Source organism: Nanorana parkeri, unplaced genomic scaffold (assembly GCF_000935625.1).
Source record: "Nanorana parkeri isolate BGI_ZX_2015 unplaced genomic scaffold, ASM93562v1 scaffold705, whole genome shotgun sequence".
Lineage (NCBI taxonomy): Eukaryota > Metazoa > Chordata > Amphibia > Anura > Dicroglossidae > Nanorana > Nanorana parkeri.
This window is the reverse complement of record NW_017306973.1, coordinates 53,004-73,313: the sequence shown is the minus strand read 5'-3', so window position 1 is coordinate 73,313 and position 20,310 is coordinate 53,004. Positions and strand designations below refer to the sequence as shown.

The following is a 20,310-nucleotide window of genomic DNA, read 5'->3' as shown; positions in this document are numbered from 1 at the left end:
AAAGGTAAGACATTTAAAAAAAAAATTCTTTATGCTGTGGGAATAGGAACACAGAATGAACATAAAGAGGGGTTTTCTTAAATTTGACTGTAAAAGTGGAAATACACTTTAAAGCTGAACTCCAGGCAGATATAAAAGACACAAAGAGGAACTTTACCCATATCTTTAACATGACAACAAAGTCACCATTGAAAATGTTTAGTAATGACAATCTACAAACAAATATTTTAGATAAGGTATGCAAAGAATAAAAAGCTGCACTTATTTTTCTTTTCCTTCCCATTCTCTCATGGTTGCCATTTCCACTAAGGGCAGATTAATCCATCTCCCTTTACTTCCTGGAACTCTGACATGTGTGACTAGGACTTGTGACCATGCACATCATCTCAGGGGGAAAAAAGTTTTTCCCTGAGATCTTGCAAGATTTTGCAGTTTACAGATCCCATTCACTTCAATGGCCCACCACGCCCACTTCTGTCCCACAAAAAAGTGAGCCGGCCGCAATGCGAGGCAGTGCATTCTGGCCATAATCGGCCCTCAAGCTGTATGTATTTTGTCTGTGTATTTAACTGGATTTTTCCAATTTTCTCAGATATAACAGGGAGTGAGATTAAATTTCTCCAAGTGAGGAAGATCCTCTCCTAGACAGTTGTCACCAAAAAACATATTCCCAGTTGAAGATTTCCCTGGTTCTGGTGACAACTAATACATTTTCACACTTCATCTAAAACTAAATTAACAAGTTCCTCCTAAAAAATCACTAGGATTCAGTGGAAGGTATGCGTTTCCTATGTCTGCAGTGACCATTGCCACCCAATGACTGAAACATGAACATTATGTTATCCTTGATTTAGACTTATATATATGTAATTTTTTTTGTAGCATTGCCAAGCAATGCTACAGTGTAATTTGGCAGCTTTGACACCCAGGCCTCTAACCAGAGGGGCTGAGAGGTTCCAGGATGAAAATAGTTTTGCAGGAGTTGAGAGCACTGGCGGAACTACCAGGGTCGCAGCGGTCACAATTGCGACCGGGCCCTGATGTTCCGCCACTTGGGGGGGACTAGCAAGGAAGTAGAGGGCCCCCCTGCGATCGTGCCGCTCCTTACCTGTCGCACAGCCACCTGCAGCATGTACGGGCGGTTGTGCGAAAGGGCTGGAGACGCGGTCACTGATCCCGGAGAATTAGCTGGTCCCGCCTCTTAGGGGCAGAGCTAGGAGGGTTTGCCGACCTCAGCATCTGCGCTTACACACAGACCAATATTATCGAGGAAACCGGGATTTATTCACAAAGTATTTTGTTTAAATCGTTAATTGTGACCGATAATAATATTCTGTCCATCATTTCCTGCCACCCATCATTTACTGCCATGGACGGCATATCATTAACGGTCACAATTAACAATTACAAAAAAATACTTTGTAAATAAATGCCGGTTTCCTCGTTAATCCCATCTGTACGCAAAAGCGCAGATACTGGGTCAGAGTTCTCGACAGAACACCGGCACTAAAATTTTAAACAAGCAGCTGCCTGAGGTCCCACGCTTGCTGGGGACCTCGGCAGCCTTCCTGTTAACCATGCAGTGCCGTGGGGTTGGTGGGGGGGGCCCTTCATGGTTTCTTGCACTGGGGCCCTGAAGGTTCTAGTTACGCATCTGGTTGAGAGTTTTGGGTGGGATGAAATCTCCAGTCCTGGGGCCAGGTGTGGCCAATTACCAGACTGAAGCAATCAGGTGGCTCAGAGCAGCCCTAATGAGTCTAGACCTGGGCTCAGTTAGGAGTTGTTGGTGTGTGGGTTTGCAGGAGGTACTTGGACATATGCAGATGCTGGTGTGTGCTGAAACTGCCAGGGGAGGCTGGGAGAGGTCGAGCGGGTTGGTGGCACCCGAGGGACCTGTTGCACAGACAAAAAGAATCAGTGACACATGGGAGGTGTGGAGTTGCCAGAGTCACACAGGTGTGTGGTGAGCCACTTGGAGTTGAGGAAAGCTACTGAGCGATACTGAGGACTGTATATGTGGAGAAATACAGTACAATCCTGGGACTGGGACACTGGGAATGTACCTGACAACCTGAAACCAGTGAGATATGAGAATATGTAATTTTGATAAAAGACAGAAGGACGTTGTGTCTCTGTATGCTGAAGAAAAGCTTATTATTTGAAGTGCACTGATTGTCAGCCTTTGTGTGAATAAAGACTGTCCTTTTATGTTAAAGATGGCTTTCAAAAGGCTCTCTCTGTCTCTCTGTCATATAGATAGTGTGTGCATCTCTCTCTCTCTCTCTCTGCATATATCTATTATAGAGCTTTTTTTTTTCTTTGAGATAAATAGTTTGCTGTTTTGTGGTTACTCTAGGCACAAACAATGCTTAGCAGGGCTCTTTATAACATAAGACATAATTTTAAAGGTTAAAATGATTCACATACCACCATAACGCCATATAAAAAAGCGATGCTGATCAGGAGTAAGACCCCAAGCAGAAGATAACTGGAGATGATATCTGATGGAAAAAAAAAAAGAAAGTATAAAAAAGATTAATGCATGCTCCAGTTAATTAGTATTTTTAAACAACTATTGCTTCAACCTCACTTAAACTACTGTTAGCACTTATTTAACGAATTGTTACTCAACGTCCAACTGATTCCTGTTCCTAGGTGTATTACTCCAGCTCTTACTTTGACATTAAACATCCCTATTTTAATATCACTATATAATAAAGCTATTAAAAGTGTTAACATTATGAATACTATATTTCTGAGCCCAGAGTTCCTAGGTTTCCACATATATTCTGGCTAATGGGTATTGTCTGCCTCCAATGAATACTAAAGAAACAGAGGTTCAGAGATTCAACAAATGCCATTTTAATATACCTTTGTTTTATATCATTGGCCTATAGTATTAATGTATATAATAATTATCCCTTAGTCAGTCTTTCAACATACTATTATTAGATGGTCAAGTCTCATATTATCGTCCATTAAAGTGCAACAATCCTTTTTTTTTTGGATACAGTTTTTAGTCTGTACGTGTCCCTTTTGGGCTTGTTCACACCATTTCTGGATCATGTCCAGACCAGAACAGTTTGTTTATGGACCAACAAAGCATCCCAATGTATCCCTATGGTATTTGTGGGCTCTGTTCACACCAGTGCTGTTACGGACCAGACAAAAAAAATACCGCTTCTCTAATTTTTTCTGGTCTGGAATGCATGGAAATACATACAAATGCATGCTAATGCAGTGGACTGCACCTGAAAGCCCATTTTAAGTTTAAAAAAATCCAGCTCCGGTAAAAATTTTGGTTAGAATGCGGCAAAACGCAATGCACCGTGTTAAAGATCTGGTCCGAAAAATAGTGTGAAACTGGCCTTAGGGCTTGTTCACACCATGTCCGGATCATGTCCAGAACAATTTCTTCCCAGACCAAAAAAGCATCCCAATGTATCCCTATGAAATGTCTGGGCTCTGTTCACATAGCTTTCTCGCACAGGGCGCCTAAAGGCCTAAGGCCGGCCCTGACACCAGCGCAGTCTGTTCTGGACCAAACAAAAAAAATACTGCTTGTCTCATTTTCTCTGGTCTGGAATGCACTGAAAAGCATGGAAATGCATACAAAAAGCTTGTGAACTGCACCTGAAAGCCCATTTACAAAAAATGCTCTGGAATGCAGCAACATCGCGGTAAAAACGTGGCAAGAACGTGCCAAAACGCAATGGTCCAGAAACATGGTGTGAACCTGGCCTTAGGGAAGTATGTCCTGCTGATCGAAAGTGAAAGAAACTCCTAAATTCTAGGTTGTCACCAAAACAGGTTGACCACCAGCGAATCCACTCATTTTGAAGGCACTTCCTGTTGTGGCTATTGGACAGAAAGTGAAGGGAAATCTTTCTAATGGGGACCATATGAGGGTATTGGCAATATGTAATGTATATTAGCAGACTGGGTCTCACTAATGTGGCACCCCAGAAGCAGCCTATGCATTTACAATGCATAGAAGACATATCAGGTGTTCATATTTGCTATAGGATCACTCATAACAATGACCCAGAAGAGCAAAACAGTCAGAGGGCACAGTAAGGTAGCAGCATGTTGGTTTTGGAGCCATTTGAACAACGTTTGGTTTACTTTAAGCTGCCTACAGACATGAGATGTTCTCTGGTCATTCTCATCCTCGTTGATCCATGCTTCTCTACCCTCTGTGATCACTTTTTCTACTTTCATCAGCACCAAATCTTCTTCCAAATCTACTGATCATTCTACACTATTTCTATCCATGCTTGCTTTCTTCACCTCTATATTTGTTCTCTTTGACTTCCAGCCATATTGCTCCTGTTGTGGGGTCAAAGATTGTAATTCTATGGCCTCCAGTGATGAAAACTCAGCTCTACATATGAATATATCATGTTTAGCCTGTTCAGCCAGCAAGTGGAGCTAATGTCTGTTTATTGTGAGTTTTCTGCACTTTCTTTATATCTATGCTGCAAAAAGAGTACATTTTGATATTCACTATCCAGTTGCTGGTCTTGCCAAGCAGTATTGCTTTAACTGCAGTGGAGAAAAGTGAGGTCAGATCCTGGCTGTGATGTTTGGTAGAAATGTCTAGATCACAACATTGCAAGAACAGCATTAGGGCCGGCTTTGGGCTTGAATTGAGGGCATCAGTTTGACATTTGTTTGAGATTCTTCTGATACCATACATAATTCATTGATAGATGCATTTGGCCTGCAGCTGACCTCCTTCATGCTGGTATTGCATTAGACTTGGGAATTAGTATGGGAATGCAAAACATGTCTGATGCAAACAAAAGCTTGTATACACAGACCTTAACACATTTTATGACTCACAAGAAAGCATACACTTGTTTTCCAACTGTGAATTTAGCTTTCTGCCTATAGGTTCACTTTAAGTGATAAGTTTTTCCTATGCCATTTGTATTCATAGAGGGAGTGGGAGATTTTGCAGGCAATGTTTGTCTGGCAACAGTTAATGCATTTTATTTTCTCCTCCAGTATTAATGTCAAATTCCAAACCTCAGTGATGAATTACTGCTAATCTACTCATCCACATACAACACTGTCATCACAACATACTGTATTTCTGGTTTATTTTCTAGTGGAAAAACAGCTACTGATAATTTAGCTAGAACTACAGTGTCTAATGAGCACACTTGATGATGAACATTGATTTCCGCTTTGCCACTTTAAGAAAATGCAGAAGCCCAGGAAACCACAACCACATATAAGAAATATTAATAGTCTGAAAACAAGCCTTAGCTTCAGGTAATGACTGTGTGCTTACCAAGGCGAATATAATTGCTGATCTCAAGGCAGCAGCTCTTTCTTCTGGCCAGTTCAACAGAATATTCGATGAAAAGAATAATGCTCAGTACCTGTAAAAATTAAAATTATAATACCTGCACAGTACATTGAATAGGATGCATCCTTTTATGCACAGTATCATACAATATTTATGGTGAATAAATACCAAATGATTCCCCTAGTGGGCCCTTTATTTTACTTATTAATGCTTGTGTTGTGTCTAATGGTAAGTCTGTGTCTGTGCCAAGCGTGAGAAAATAATAAGTGCAGATTTAAAACTCTTAAGCTGTTTTAATATATCTAGAAAATCAAAAAAGGTTGCAAACAAAGCCTTTCACCCTTTTCTGTTCTGATGCTGTAATTGCAGAGCAGCAAATGAATCATCAAGGGACCCCTCTGTTCAAATTTCCTTTTATTTCCCTATAAAGTCATCTATACATACAAGGCGCAACAAGCGTGCAGAAAAGGAAAGACAAAAGTCCTTGCTTGTCCCAACTCGATTACTCAAAGTATTAAAGGAGAACAATGGGGTAAGTGTTTTTCCCCATGGTTCTCCTAAGGGTCACGGGAGGACATAAAGTAGTGTCCTCCCATGACCCAAAGCTCAGTATATCGCGAGCTACATTACTGTCGAGATCCACCCAGCAGCGTGATTGACAGCCGGCTCTGCCTATCTAAAGACAGAGCCATCTGTACCCGCCCCCTCCCCGTCTGTTCCGCCAGTCAGCGCTGGAGGATCAGAGCGGGGATAGCGGGAATCCCTGCAGGGAGCCATAAGTGACAGTCACGGCTCTTTTCAGGGACTTGATCGAGAAGTGAGCGAGCAATGGTATGTGTTCGCTCACTTCCCGATCTATTGAGCCGACGTGACAGTTTCATTGTCACATGTCGGCGGCTCGAACTATGAGGTTGAGTGAAAATCACTCACCTCATAGTTCTCCTTCAAAGCAAGTGGTTCATAACAGCTAGGCAGCTATCAGGGTTATTCACCAGAGGGTGAGGAGTTTGGAGAAGGCAGGAGAAGTGAACAATCTAGGCCAAAATAGCTGATTTGGAACCTCAGCCATGTTAGCCCCCCGCATATCAAAATGTTTGAACAAAACGTATGAAGTTGGTTAGATCTTTGTTAGATCAGGTTAGATCTTTGTTGTTTGCGTTAGATCTCACACAGAAATAGAGATATTAACAGTTATTTGCTGGGGGGGTCTAACCCGTCATCAGCCCCCCCTTATCAAAAAATTGACCAAACAGTTAGCTATTTTGGAAGATATTTGTTAGATCCGGTATGATCAACTAGTTGTTTTGTTAGATCTCACATAATTACAGATTTAAGTGATTAAGTGATTAATGAGGGGGGGCTAGCCCCCCCACATGCAATTTTCTGGTAAAATGTCTTTCAGGCTAATAGGCCTTCATTAGATCCGGTAAGATCAAGTGGTTTTAATGCTAGATCTCATATAATTACAGAGATATTTCACATAAAAACACAGATATTAGGTGGCATTATATGGGGGAGCTAGCCCCCCACATGCAATTTTCTGGTAAAATTTAATTCAGCATTATATGGGGGAGCATGGGTATCAGATGTACCAGGGGCGGCATGGCAGAGGTAACAGGGGAAAGGGTGGAGGAGGCCGGGCCCCAGCAGCAGCAGGTAAGAGAAGTTGGGAGGAGGTACAGGGAAATAGACCCCGGCGATCAGCCCACCTAAGACCCTGCAGAGTCCACCATAGAGAGTCCCAGATGGGCTGTGCAGGATCCATGGTGTGCTCTGCATGGTCACTCTCAATGAGCCTCCAAAAAGTTGAAACTAAGGTTAAAACATTAGAACAAATTACTTCTTAACTCTAAAGTTAATTTGTTTAGAATGGCAGAACTAGAGAAAAAACTCTCTCTGTTTCTCTATTTGCAGAGTCAGAATAGCTTCATAACGTAAAAAAACAGTTTCAGGTTTACAGTAACTTCTCGTATCACAACACATGTCACAGGCAGATTCTTTTTGTTCTAATTTTTCATAGATGCTATTCAGAATTCTCAGTCCCACTCAGTTCCTGGAAATTAGACTGTATAGCTGACTTTCCCTCACGCACTCACTTTTTTACTGTAATCCTCTTAAAGGGGTGAAACAAGATAAATTAATGAACCCTAATTAAAGATAATCCTGATAATCACTGTGCAAGTTTTGAACTTATAAATATATGTACATGCAATGTAAAGGAGATTAAATTTTTACAGGCTTTTACTCAGATCTGCTTAATTCCCCATAGTCTATGGGAATACAAAATCAGCTCAAAGCAGGTCATAAGGAGATCAGATGCACCTACCAATGACTTCCTAATGATTTCAGAAGAGTTTCAAACTAATGTCAAAAGCAAGCTCATCAGACAACACAGGCCTCAAATCTCCTTTGCATGTCTGCATTTCTAGTAAAAGGCAGTGACATCACAAGGGGGGTGCAGGGGGTGCGATTCCAGGTGATTCCATCAGAGGGCGTGACACCAAAATGACTTACAGTCATTTTGATGTCACCCCCTCTGAAAAGTCAGGCACTGGGTCATTGACCGAGAGCCCAACAGCTGCGTGAGAGAGAAAGGGACCCGGCACCTCACCGATCCTCTCCGAGATGGCCTTCAGGAGTAAAGTGTGCATGACGTCATGACGCATGGGCAAACTGTTAAATTTAAAAGGAAAAAAACCCAGGGCCGTGCTTGGAAATAGTAAAAAAAATAGCGCATCTACTTTCTAAAGGTTATCCCAATTTGATAATATAGGTAACAGCTGATCACTTCATCTACAGAGATTCCATCTTTGCCATCTTACTTAAAGGCTCTCCAACCTTACAATTTGCCATGCTATGATTCACCTATATCAGGGGTGGGGAATCTGTGACCCTACAGCTGTGGTGAAACTAGTTTATAAGTGCAATTTGTTTTGATTTTATCTTTTAATTCAATACACGTTTCTACCCTATGAGCATCCCTTAGTGTATTGTATGCTACAAATTCCAAGGGTAATTAATGTTGGAGAGCGTTTAAAGAAGAGGATCCAGGCTAAGATGGAATCTCTGTAGATGATGCGATCAGCTATTACCTACGTGATCAAATTGGGATAACCTATGGAAAGTAGATGCGTTATTGACCTTGGTATTATATACTGGGTCACATTTTTTCTGGTGAGTGTGGAAGGTGTGGATTAAATATTGTTCACTGATGATCCAACAAGTATTTTGTGGAAATATTAGATACATTATTACTGTTATTTTTATTTGATGTTTTGTACACAGGTGAGATATACACACTGAAGGTTTTGCTATATAAATATAATGAATACTAGTTTGTTCAATGTTAGAAAGTATGCTAATTGTTATAGGGTTTAACCTTTTGCATTGATTATTGAGTTAATTGACATTTTCTGTTGCAAGCGCTGTGCCATTTTTTTCACATATTCAAATGAAAACGTATTTGTTTTTTTACTACAATCTACAGTGTGTTACAGTTTATTGAAGTCATAGACCTTACAAATGAATGCTGCCTCAAACACTCTGAAAAGGAACTGCATTGTAAATGTCTTACATAGAGACAACAAAAATAAATATAGATCATAGCTGTCATTTAATCAATGTTTAAGACTAGTTAGCTGTTATTAACACCATTAGAGCGTGAGGCTATCCAAAGCAATTATGGTTTATAATGAAACCATATGTAGTTCCAGCTGTAAGGACATGAAGCCCTGATTGTGTGCAGCCATGGAATATGCTACATAAATATTTCCATGAAGTCATTGAATTTTTTAATTTCATTGTAAGATATAACTAATGTATTACTAGCACAGAGGTGTATTAGACTGTAAAGCAATGTCAGTAAAAGTTGAAACTGAATAAATATGAAACTTTCAGAAAAGGCAACACCTGTGCCATCCAACTTTCACCAACAGGTTTATTCACAAAAGGGTGAAGAGTTAGGAGAAGGCAGGAGAAGTGAACAATCTAGGACAACATAGCTGAACTGAAAAGTTAGTTGAATTGTAGAATTTTTCCAAATCAGCTTTTCCTATTTATTTTTATTTTTTGGCCAAGTTCTTTGCCTTGCAACCTCTATCATACAATCTAGCAGAAAGTTCCTGATTCTTTTCCTTCTCCTCAAGAGTATACACTGTTGCTCATGCACCCTTTTCTTCCTCATCCATAAGGCCACATAGCATCCACTTTTATTTATTAGTGCTATTTAGGCATCCTTTTCCTCCTTCTCCTTAAGGGGGCAAAGCAGCTTGTTTTTTTTTTTTTTTACAGTGCTGCTTGTGTTCCCTTTCACTTGTCCTCCAGAACACATGGCAGCCATTTTTTCCTTTTCCTCCTCCCCCTAAGGACCTATAGCTGCCATTTTGTTTCAGGACTGCTAATGTGCTCGTTTCCAGATGGTATTCCTGGCTACAATGAATACCACCTCAGGAGAGAGTAGACATTGTGATTGGAGAAGGAGGGGTTGCGGAGATGTGATTGGAGAAGGAGGGGCTGCGGAGATGTGATTGGAGAAGGAGGGGCGGCTGCAGAGATGGGAAGGGACCATGATTTAAGAGGGCTGGGGAAAGGTGATGGGAGGTGCAGGAAATATGTTATGGAAGGGGTGCTGGAGTTGGGGGAGAGGTCCAGGGGGGACCGTGGTGATGGGAAAGTCTAGGGGGCATATGAAGAAGTGCAAAGAACAGAGGGCATGAGAGAGATGGGGGAGAAAACAGGCATATCTCCTAAACCTACAGGGGTCATTTATAGGTTTAGGAGAAGTGTCTTTAATCTATAGAAAATAAAAATGAACCTGTCCCCATTTATTTAAGTGTAATAATTATCTAAAATGCTTTAACATACATCCTAATATTTAAGAAAATCTACTGCTATTTTTAAGAAGATCTCCAGAGTTGTTCTGACTTCTTAAACCTGTACTATAAATAACAGGGTATATGAATGTGTGCATGCATGAGTAAATGACTTTGCATTTTTGTATGTATGTATGTATGTATGTATGTATGTATGTATGTATGTGTGTACATATGAGTGTATGTATACGTGCATATGTAAAATGGGGCCTCATGTTTAAGTTTCCCCTCACAAAGTCTAGAGCCGCCTCTGGCAGTGAGGACCCAGAAAACAGAACACACACAGGAAACAGCTGAAGACAGAAGAGGTAAGGGTAAATAAATCATTAAAATAAATATTATTTGTAGCCTAATGTTGTATAAAGTACTGTTAAAGCATTGCAGAATGGCACCCTCTATAGAGGACTACAAATCTCAGCAGTACTTTATACAGAAATGCTATTGTTATATAAAGTATTGCTGGGATGTGTAGTTCTCTATAGCCTGTGCCATTCTGCATTGCTGTAAATATTAGGGATGCACCGATATATCGGCCGCCAAAACATATCTGCTGAAACACACAGACCACTGAAGAATGCAACAAAGCAGTTTGAGCAACCTCTTGATGCTCATATTTGTTCTTGCACATGGTGTCACAAAAGCCTTTCTCTACTCACAACTCCTCAGGCTCTTACAGCATGTTGTGTCCACTGGATGCAGTTCCCTCCCATAACACAACAGCATTCCTACTACCCTTGGCATGACCTTGTCTAAATAATTATACCAGTGCCAGTTAAACACTGTTATAGGAATCTCCTCCATCTGCAGAGAGGCATAAATATCAGAATTATAGTGTAGAGGTCCACACAAATGCTTGCTACAGTAAGATGATACAAACCAATTCCTGATTAGGCATGGCTCGATGTTCGAGTCGAACGTTAGTTTGACACAAACATGGGCAGTTTGTCTGTTCGGCGAACAGCCCGCCGACCGCCCTGCAAGGCACTGTGCCTTGTGAGCTATGATTGGCTAAGGCCTTTCACCTGACCAGAGGTCAGATGCAAGACTTTGCCCAATCAGGGCCCAGTATTCTGTAAGAGCCATGATTGGGCAAAGTCATGATGACTTTGACCAATCATGGCTCACCTGTTACACCTGTTACAACTGTAAACAGTTGGGCGGAGCTAGCTGTCACTGCTAGCTCCACCTAATTGTTTATATTTTGCCGGCATCTGTTAAAATGCCATTCTGCGGCGGGTGTTCGTTGCGAGCAGATGGGATGGCGATCGTTGTTTTTAAAAAAAAAATTCTATTTACTTTTTATTGTTTCATTTTTTAATTTGTCTAGTTGTCGTCATGGACAACGTTGGAAGTCGTGATTTTTGCTGTATTATGTCGGTGGACCGAGGGCATGTGGCCTAGTATAGCAGGTTCCCTCCTAACATTCCTACCAGACCTAAAGGGTCTGCTATTGTTTTGGAGGGAGAACCACGCACTTTTTTTAAATTGGGGTCCCTCCTAACAATCCTACCAGACCTAAAGGATCTGCTATTGTTTTGGAGGGGGAACCACGTGCTTTTTTTCTTTATAAATGTAATTTTTGCTGCAGCAGATTCTATACATCGTTCAGATGCCCCACTTTACAGGCAGTCTAGGGCAGGCCTTCTTAAACTTTCTCCACTCGTGACCCCTTTTTGGCCCAGGAAATTTTTAAGTGACCCCAACGTCGGTCAGTGTCTCCTGCCTCCCCTAGCGTAAGTCGGTGTCTCTCTCTCTCCCCCCCCCAGCGTGTCAGTGTCTCTCTCGTCTCGTCTTCTCTCCCCCCCCCGCGTCGGTCAGTGTCTCTCTCCTCTTCTCCCCCCAGCAAAAACAATCTAGCTTGGAGCCCAAACCTCCTTGGCCGCCTGGGCCCCTCACACAAGTACCGGCCATACCCCCCTGATGGCGGTCCTGGCCGGGGACTAGGATCGCGACCCCCCTGTTAACTTGCGGTACCCCACATGGGGTCGTGACCCACACTTTAAGAAGCACTAGTCTAGGGGACCCCCCAGGCACACTATTTTCATTTTAATTGTTACACTTTAAGTGATGGTAAAATCACTGCTCCTTTAAGTGTTTTTTTTTTCATTGATAAAGTCCCCCAGGGCAGTACCCGGATCCCCATACCCCTTTAATGTCCATTAACATGCAAATAAGCCTTCAAAATGGGGTCAATTGATTTTCAAAGTTCTACCCCCATAGACTTGCATTAAGTTCGAATTCAAACTTTTTCCATGTTCGAAAGTTCGGATGTGAACCGAACAGTTGGGGTGTTCGGCTCATTTCTATTCCTGATCTGTTAAACGGTTGCGGAATATTATTGCGCATTACACTGTCATTAAATAATCCCCCTACATCACCATCAATAACTAATACAGAGAGAAGAGCGGAATCTTCTTCCCAAAGGGGAAAGTGTAAGTGTTGCTTATTCTTGTTCTCCAGGTTGTAAGCATGACATTTTGCACAAGAGTGCATAAACAAGCAATAAGGTGCACATGTTGGCATTGTATACACCGACCCTCTGTGCCTTTTGCTTATTTCACACCTATACGCTTCTGCTTTGCCACTAAGTGGAAAATGTTTCATCTTCCGATTCAGTGGTAACATTAAAGTTTCCATTTTCACTTAGCAATAGGTTCCCTTGAGATATAACCATGTCATCCTACAGACAAGTAGAACATTTGCATGCTGGCACCTGCTATCATTAGTGTAACCACAGACACCAGCTGCTGCAACAAAAAGCCAGGTATTTCTCTGTACATTATACTGGCAGGTATATATACCTGAATTCAACACAAAGCCAGCAATATCAGTCATACTGTATTCATAGGTACCTTAATTCCTATTTGCAGCAAGCTTTGTTTCTTTTACTGTTTAAAGGAGAACTATGAGGTGAGTGCTTTTCACTCACCTCATAGTTCTAGCCGACCTGTGACAATGAGACTGTCACAGGTCGGCTCAGTAGATCGGGAGGTGAACGAACACATACTGGGTTCGCTCACCTCTCGATCCTGTCACGGCTCTCTGCCGTGACAGGGGGAGGGGCTGGATTCCCCTCTCCCTGCTCTGATCTGCCAGCGCTGACTGGCGGGAACGGACGTGGGAGGGGGCGGGTACAGCTGGCTCTGCCTCTAGATAGGCAGAGCCAGCTGTCACTCACACAGCTGGGCGGATCCCGTCATCTAAGTCGGGATCCGCTCCGGCTGCGGCGTCTCAGTATACCGCGAGCTGCAGCTTGCGGTATACTGAGCTTAGGGTAACAGGAGGATGCTAGTTTGTGTCCTCCCGTTACCCTAAGGAGAACTATGGGGAAAAACACTGACCCCATAGTTCTCCTTTAAGACAAGTCTCCTTGGCCTTATGCTTTAAAAGGGGACACTTGCTAGGCATCCCCAACACACCACATCCAACAGTAAGAAGGGCTTTATATAGACTTATGTGGTTGTACAGACACCACATACTCAATTGACATGCAATGATTTCCTGCTTGGAAAGCACTTTGAGTGGAGGGGGTGACTATGGATTCTGGATGCTCTGCTTCTGCATTCCTTGAAGACCTAACCTATGCTTTTGGATAGAGTATAGAATTATTTAAACCCATTGGTAGGGCCAAAGGGGTCCCTTCAATTCCTGGTCTGCCAACCCGACAGAAAGTTAAAGAAAAGCTGTAGTGATGGAAATCCCCTCTTAGTTGTCAACGCAATAAGTGTGCCCACTAGAAGGTTTCTGCTCGGTTGCTGTTCCGATGACAACACAAGATTTTGGATTTTCCCTCACTTTCAGTGCCAGTAACAGTGGTCGCCAGGAGAAATAGTAGGTTTCACTAAGAAAGACAGCAATAAAAACCTGACAGTGATTGTAACCCCTCACTACTCTATCCAAATGAAAATAAAGGTTTTGGCCTGAAACATTTGGGTAAATTTGTTCAATGCCGCTGCTAACATCTTTCTGAAAAGTCTAGCTTACTGGTTGTTTATATAGCCCCAATGCTTTTTAAGCTGACTTGAAGTAAGCATGCAACAAGTGAAAAGTCTTGATCTGCATACATGCTACTCTTCAGTACCCCAGTCCTTGTTATGTACGTTTACATAAATGAATAACTATTTTTATGTTTATATTTTTTAAGAGTTCTGATAAACTGGTGAAACAAAAGTAAATATGTGTGACCTCTAACAAAACCAATCTGACATCTCTTTGCTTGATCTAGAGAACTGGACTTTGCACCTGATTGTCTGTCATTGCAACTAGAAGCGAGAGGAAATATCAACAAAGTGGGGGGCTTTCCTCTATTAGACAGTAGTCACCAAAAAAGGTGTCCCCATTGAAAATGTATGCACACCTTTTGTTCTGGCGACAACTATAACATTTTGGATTTCTCATTCCTTTCTGTATTGGTGACAATGGTCACCAGGTTCAATAAGGAGGGTGAATCTACCTAGTTGGGACCCGGACAACAACAAAAACTTGACCGGGGTTTTTAATTCTTTCCTACTCTATTCAAGACTGAAAAAATTGTTTTGGTTATGCATACACTTTAAGTAGTATGAAGCATGGTTTTAACAACCAGGATGTTTTGTTAGTATTTTCTAGGATGATGTGCCGAGAAAATGAAATGTGGTGACATTTTCCCATGGGAACCAATCAGAATTGACCATTTATACGATTATAGCAATCATAATGAAAGGTACTTGCTAATTGGTTGATATAGGTTTCAGTCTAATGCAAATTGTTCTATGCCTTTTTCAATTAGGGTATTTTGTCTTATATTTTCTGGCAGTACAAATAATAGTGATCATGCATAAAGCATGAAGAAGATAATGAAGGAACTTCTGTTCTTCATGCATCAGTCTACCACACTCATTTTTGCCATTAATCTGGTGATATGGGATCAACTATTTCCCAACAGAGGAATATATAAGAGGATTTCCCAAACAAATCAAAGCTGTCTGCTCTTTGTTGTATAGACAAAATGAACATTTACAACTACTGACTAAAGTGAGACAGCCTATTATAGGTAAAGCTGACTTTTCATCTATACTGATTTCTTATGGCTGAACTACAGATAGATATAAAAGGCACAGATTAATGCAGCCCTATAATTATTAATACATAATTAAATGCATTTTTTTAGATGCAAGCAGTGTAAGTACTCAAATTTGACCTGGTATCAGCATCTTGCAGTCCATGTACAGCAAGTCTAAAGTGTGAGAGATAGAAGCAGTAAAAGAAGCCAATTGGTTCATGTGCTGATAAGAAACATGCTGCTTCTCCTTTCACTGGCTAGCAACAGATTGGGGATGGGTTTAGAAAGCAGAATAAATTATGTTGGATATCAGACTGGGGGCATTTAGTTGCAGAAAAAGTACTTTGGGGTAAATCTCTGGATTGAAGATACATTTTGCACCAAAAGCTAGACCTGTTGTTTTATCTTTTATGTCACTATTTATTTTATTTGTAGTTATTTTTGGCTGGAGGTCTAATTTAAAGGTTTTTACATTGATGTATATTTTTTCTAGCTTGCCTATCTTTTTTTATCTGTGCACTGTCAGTCCTTATAAAGGGGTCACGTTGCCCCTAAATCTTTTAGGGGTTTCATTTTACCTCTACAAACAAAGCATTGTTTCCAATGCAGTACTATATATAAAGCAATATCTCTCAGTTTTAAATAAGCAAACAATGCTTACACAACTTTGTATTATATCTCCCTTCCTCCACTGATGAGCTTTCTCCAAACTTTGAGTTTTGGAAGTGCATGTGAATTATGATCAGAGTATATATCTTCCAATATTCAATGTACCTACATCCACAAATGTGCATTTTTAGTAACCAGTTACTAGCAATCCGCTTCCTGGCCTCTGAACTGTGGTCAGGTGTTGGGGGTTCTCTTATGGGCCAAGCCCTCCAATGTCAGGGTTTCCTACAGTATTTGTTCAGAGTGTATTGCAAGAGACATAGAGCAGTTGGGAAAGATCACAGAGTGTTTGCACTGCTGGTGATTGCTGAAATTGTCTACATTTATATTAAGTCCTGCGTGTTGGACATTCCTGTAGCAGATAAGGGACAGATCACAAAGTGTTTGCAGGGAGAGATGAGTGATGCTCAAAATTGCTGAAAACATCCATATTTTCATTCATTCACAGACACACTGTGTGTTGGACAGTCCTGTAGCAGATTATGGAGAAATTGCAGAGTGTTTGAAGGGAGCTGCGTAGTGTCTGTTGTGCAGCTCACTGAATGTGCTTAAATATGCTGCAAGTATTCACTACAATATTTTGATTGCTTTTTTCAGTGAAATTAATACATTCCAATATTGATTTTTGATTAAAAAATGGCTGGTGTCTGTCCTGTTTAAAAAGCAGCTTAGTAAAAACACTTAAATACTGTGCATGTAGTCATCACACTATTTTGTTGGCTTTTTCAGTGAAATATATACACTCTAATATTGATTTTTTTTTTACTGAAAGCTGGCTGGTATCTGTCTTTCAAAATGTCACTGTTGTGACATCTGTCTACATCCATCCAAAACTGAAATTACCAGACCCATGTTGGGCTATGGGGAATTGGATGTGAATGGACCAAACATATTCACTCATCTCTTTTATCTACAAAAGACGGAAACCCAGGCTGTGGAGGGGAGTTGTTGTATGTGAAGGGATAACCTAAGGATTATGAAAGTAAACAATTGCAAGCCATCCTATTTAAAGTACCCATAGACATCAGACAATGATTGATGATCGGGTAATAAAACAGACATTTTTTGATTTGTACTTCGTACACATAAAGACGAAGTTGGCCTTCTATCTGCAACTGCAGTGGAACCAGTGAGGAAAGTTTCTAACCTAGGCCATTAGGCTGTCATAGAACCTGCAATTCTGATGTTACCAGAATGTCCTAATTGTTTATATACAATTTGCATTTAATAAAAGGGATAATAAGGGTAGGTGTCATTGTTAATAATGTCTAAAGAAACAATTTAATGAGAATAGATCATTTCTGGAAAAAATGAGTCAGGGTAAGAGTAATGACTGTATTTTTGAAAATATTGTAAATAATTTACTGATCTGTGTTTTTATACTTATAATGAAGAATATGCTGAATGGTGACAGTAGGAATAATGCTCATTAGCTTCTCCAACAGCTTAAACCATGTATTTTTAACATTTTATCTGAGTGTTGATTTTCTGATTGAGTTCTGAATTTCTGGGCTCTAAATGTCAGTTTTTTTATTATTTGGTGACCCAGTAAAGGTGGTGCCGAACAAAATACATGTCCTTAATATAATATGGTGTGTGGGTGAGTGTCAACCAGCATCAGCTCCTTAATCTAGACACATATTTGTTAACTTCTCTTTTGTGGCAGTTGTGTTGAAATCAGATTGATAGTTCTTATCATTTAGCTAATTTATCTGCACATCCACATATCTGGTGTTCTTTTTATTATCTCCAACAAACTTGTCGACATAACCTGTTTTAGATTGAGCATATTCTACTTTGTTTCTATTCACTTCATCTACAGGCGCATAAATGTAATTTACTGGAGTTAGATGTATTTTTTAATATCAGTTATGCACCTAAAACATGTTTAGAAGAGGATTTTCACTTCAACTCCATATTTTCATACATTTTTTCTTTCTCAGATGCATAATTAGTAGTTATTATTTATTATTATTATTATTATTTTCTTAAATTATTGTTTTATCTTTTCTACTTAAAAAATTAAATTCACACATATAAATGTTGCCTATGGGTAGAACTGTTATTGTTTGCATGAAAATAGCATTTAGGGCCTGTTCACACGACGTCCGTTTTCTGTGCTGACCTGATCCGTACGCTCCTGCACTAAAAATGCATCCCAATGTATCCCTATGTGTTTTATGGGCTACAGTTCTCACATGCGCAGTCCGTTCAGGTTACGACAGAAAAAACACTGCATGTCACATTTTGTCCGGTGAGGAACCGGACCGGAAACGCAAAATGCATCAAAAACGCGTCAATAACACGTCAAAAACGCTAGATCCGTAAAACTGTTGTGGCATCCGTGCCCATGCATTTTTTCCTCCATCTTGAAATAAAATTAAAAACTGAAATTACCGAACCCATGTTGGTCTATGGGGAATCGGATGTGAATGCACATGTGTCCGTTTACATCAGATTACCCCCAATCCGGCAAGATCAAGTTAGTCAAAACAGAACACTGATCCGTTTGTTTTCCTGACCTGGCCGGAGCCAGGTGTAACTAGATGTAAACGAATGGTCCGCCTAAAAAACTGACAGGCAGACCTGATCAGAAAACCATGTCGTCAATAACACGTCAAAAACGCACTGCACTGCAGCTAACATACACTGGAAAGCATCAAAAACGCAGCCAAAACACGGCCAAAACGCACTGCATCAGTAGCACCACGTCTGCAGATCTGCACCTGATCAGGACCTGATATCATGTGAACAGGCCCTTAACTCATAAAAGCCCCTGTTTCTTGTGAATCATTATTTTATATCATAAAGCTTTATTCTATCACTACTGGTTTTTGTTCTTCTCAATAGACACCCCCCACTAAAAGGCACAGTTATTGCTGACCTAAAACTAGTGGTATTTTAAGAAGGGATAACCGCATGTGCACCTTTGTGAATTTACGTTTACATCAAAAGATATCAGAAACTGATATAGAAACATATGTGTACTGAATTCAGCTGTTCTGTGCGGCAATGTCTTCAGTAACTTAAAAAATTCATTTTTAATCTTTAAAAAAAAAAAACTAAGAATCTGTTGCAATAAAATATTTTAATACCCACAAATATTATGCTTTTGGAATTGAGCATATTATAACTTTTAAATAGTTCCACTTAGAACAGTTTTTGCTATTACGTTGTAACGTGAATTGCCTTCTATAATGAAGGGTTCCTAGTGTATTTTCTTTAAAAAAGATGGCATTGTTGGATGAGCTGTGACTAGGGCGCAGTTAAGCTCTGTGGTTTTATATATAATAACTATATTCAGTAAAAAGCCTTGAAACTTGTTTTTTTTCACATATTAAGTAAACACGCAAAGAATTCACTTTATCACATTTGCCAGGGGGGCTTATAACGGCCACCTTTTTAACGTAGTTTTAAAGTTTCTTTAAAAAAACCTGTTGCCGAAAAACCTTTTCAGGTACCCCTTCATTGTTATAACTTGTATGAACTCCCATCACTTTTGCTGGAGTGCTTAGGTTGCAATATAAATAAATATATGAGAAACAAAAAACAATCATATACTGAATATTATTGCATGCTTTTGACCTCGTAACTTGCTAAAACTATCCTAAGTCAATATTTTTCCTGAAAGTGTTTTTTTATATATGGAACATTCGTTCCAGCCACACCTACAGTATTACTGATCAATATGCAGATAGCCTGCATTGTAGAATGCAGCTCCTGTAATAAACAACTGACATAAAGGCAGAATATATTACAACCTGTAATCAAACTTTATAGTCAAAAATATGCAAACTTTTCCTTTTTTATAGCATTCAGTTACTTAAATAGTGCTTAGGCCAACCTTTGGTTTTCAGCGACATTGTGGTAAGATAGTAAGTGAAATTATGGCGAATACATGTGCACAGACCAAACATCAACTGCACGGCTAAATCTTTCATACAAAACCGTGTAGTGAAAGCACACCTACTGCCTAATTGTCATTGCCTGAACAAACCAACAAAGATACAAGTAGCCCTGGTAAAAACCTGAGAGGACGGAATACTATGTTGAAACGTGTACTGAAGTTAGAAAAAGAATGGGGATCCACAAAGTATATTACTTTCAAACTACAAAGTGCATTACTTTCTTCACTCTTCCCTGGAGTTTCCTAGCCTCCTGTCAGCCTCATTTGGTGCATCTTTGTATTGTTTCTGAGTGTCCACAATAAGACTGCTAAGATGTTTGTTTGCAAGGATTTAAAGCTTAAGACAAATACACTTTCTGACTCACCAAATGGTATGTGGCCAAAACATGTGCCACAGCCCGGACCTTGAAGCTGCTGGACTTCTTGTCAGATGCCTCAACCTGTTTAGCTGCCATTGCTGTGCTGGATTTTGTCTTTGTGCTGGCTCACTGTTGCTAAGAAAGAA

The 20,310-nt window shown here is 40.3% G+C and overlaps 1 protein-coding gene across 1 annotated transcript in view; it reads right to left on the bottom strand.

Moving 5' to 3' along the window:
- The window catches only part of LOC108792951 (lysosomal-associated transmembrane protein 5-like), a 22,478-nt gene extending 2,168 nt beyond the window's left edge, over window positions 1–20,310 (bottom strand). Inside the window, exons 1-3 of the mRNA XM_018563837.1 lie at window positions 20,171–20,310; window positions 5,300–5,390; window positions 2,428–2,501 (exon numbers count right to left, since the gene is read on the bottom strand). Coding sequence (XP_018419339.1) covers window positions 2,428–2,501; window positions 5,300–5,390; window positions 20,171–20,260 — 255 coding nt within the window. The 5' untranslated portion in view covers window positions 20,261–20,310. The remainder of the gene's footprint in view (window positions 1–2,427; window positions 2,502–5,299; window positions 5,391–20,170) is intronic.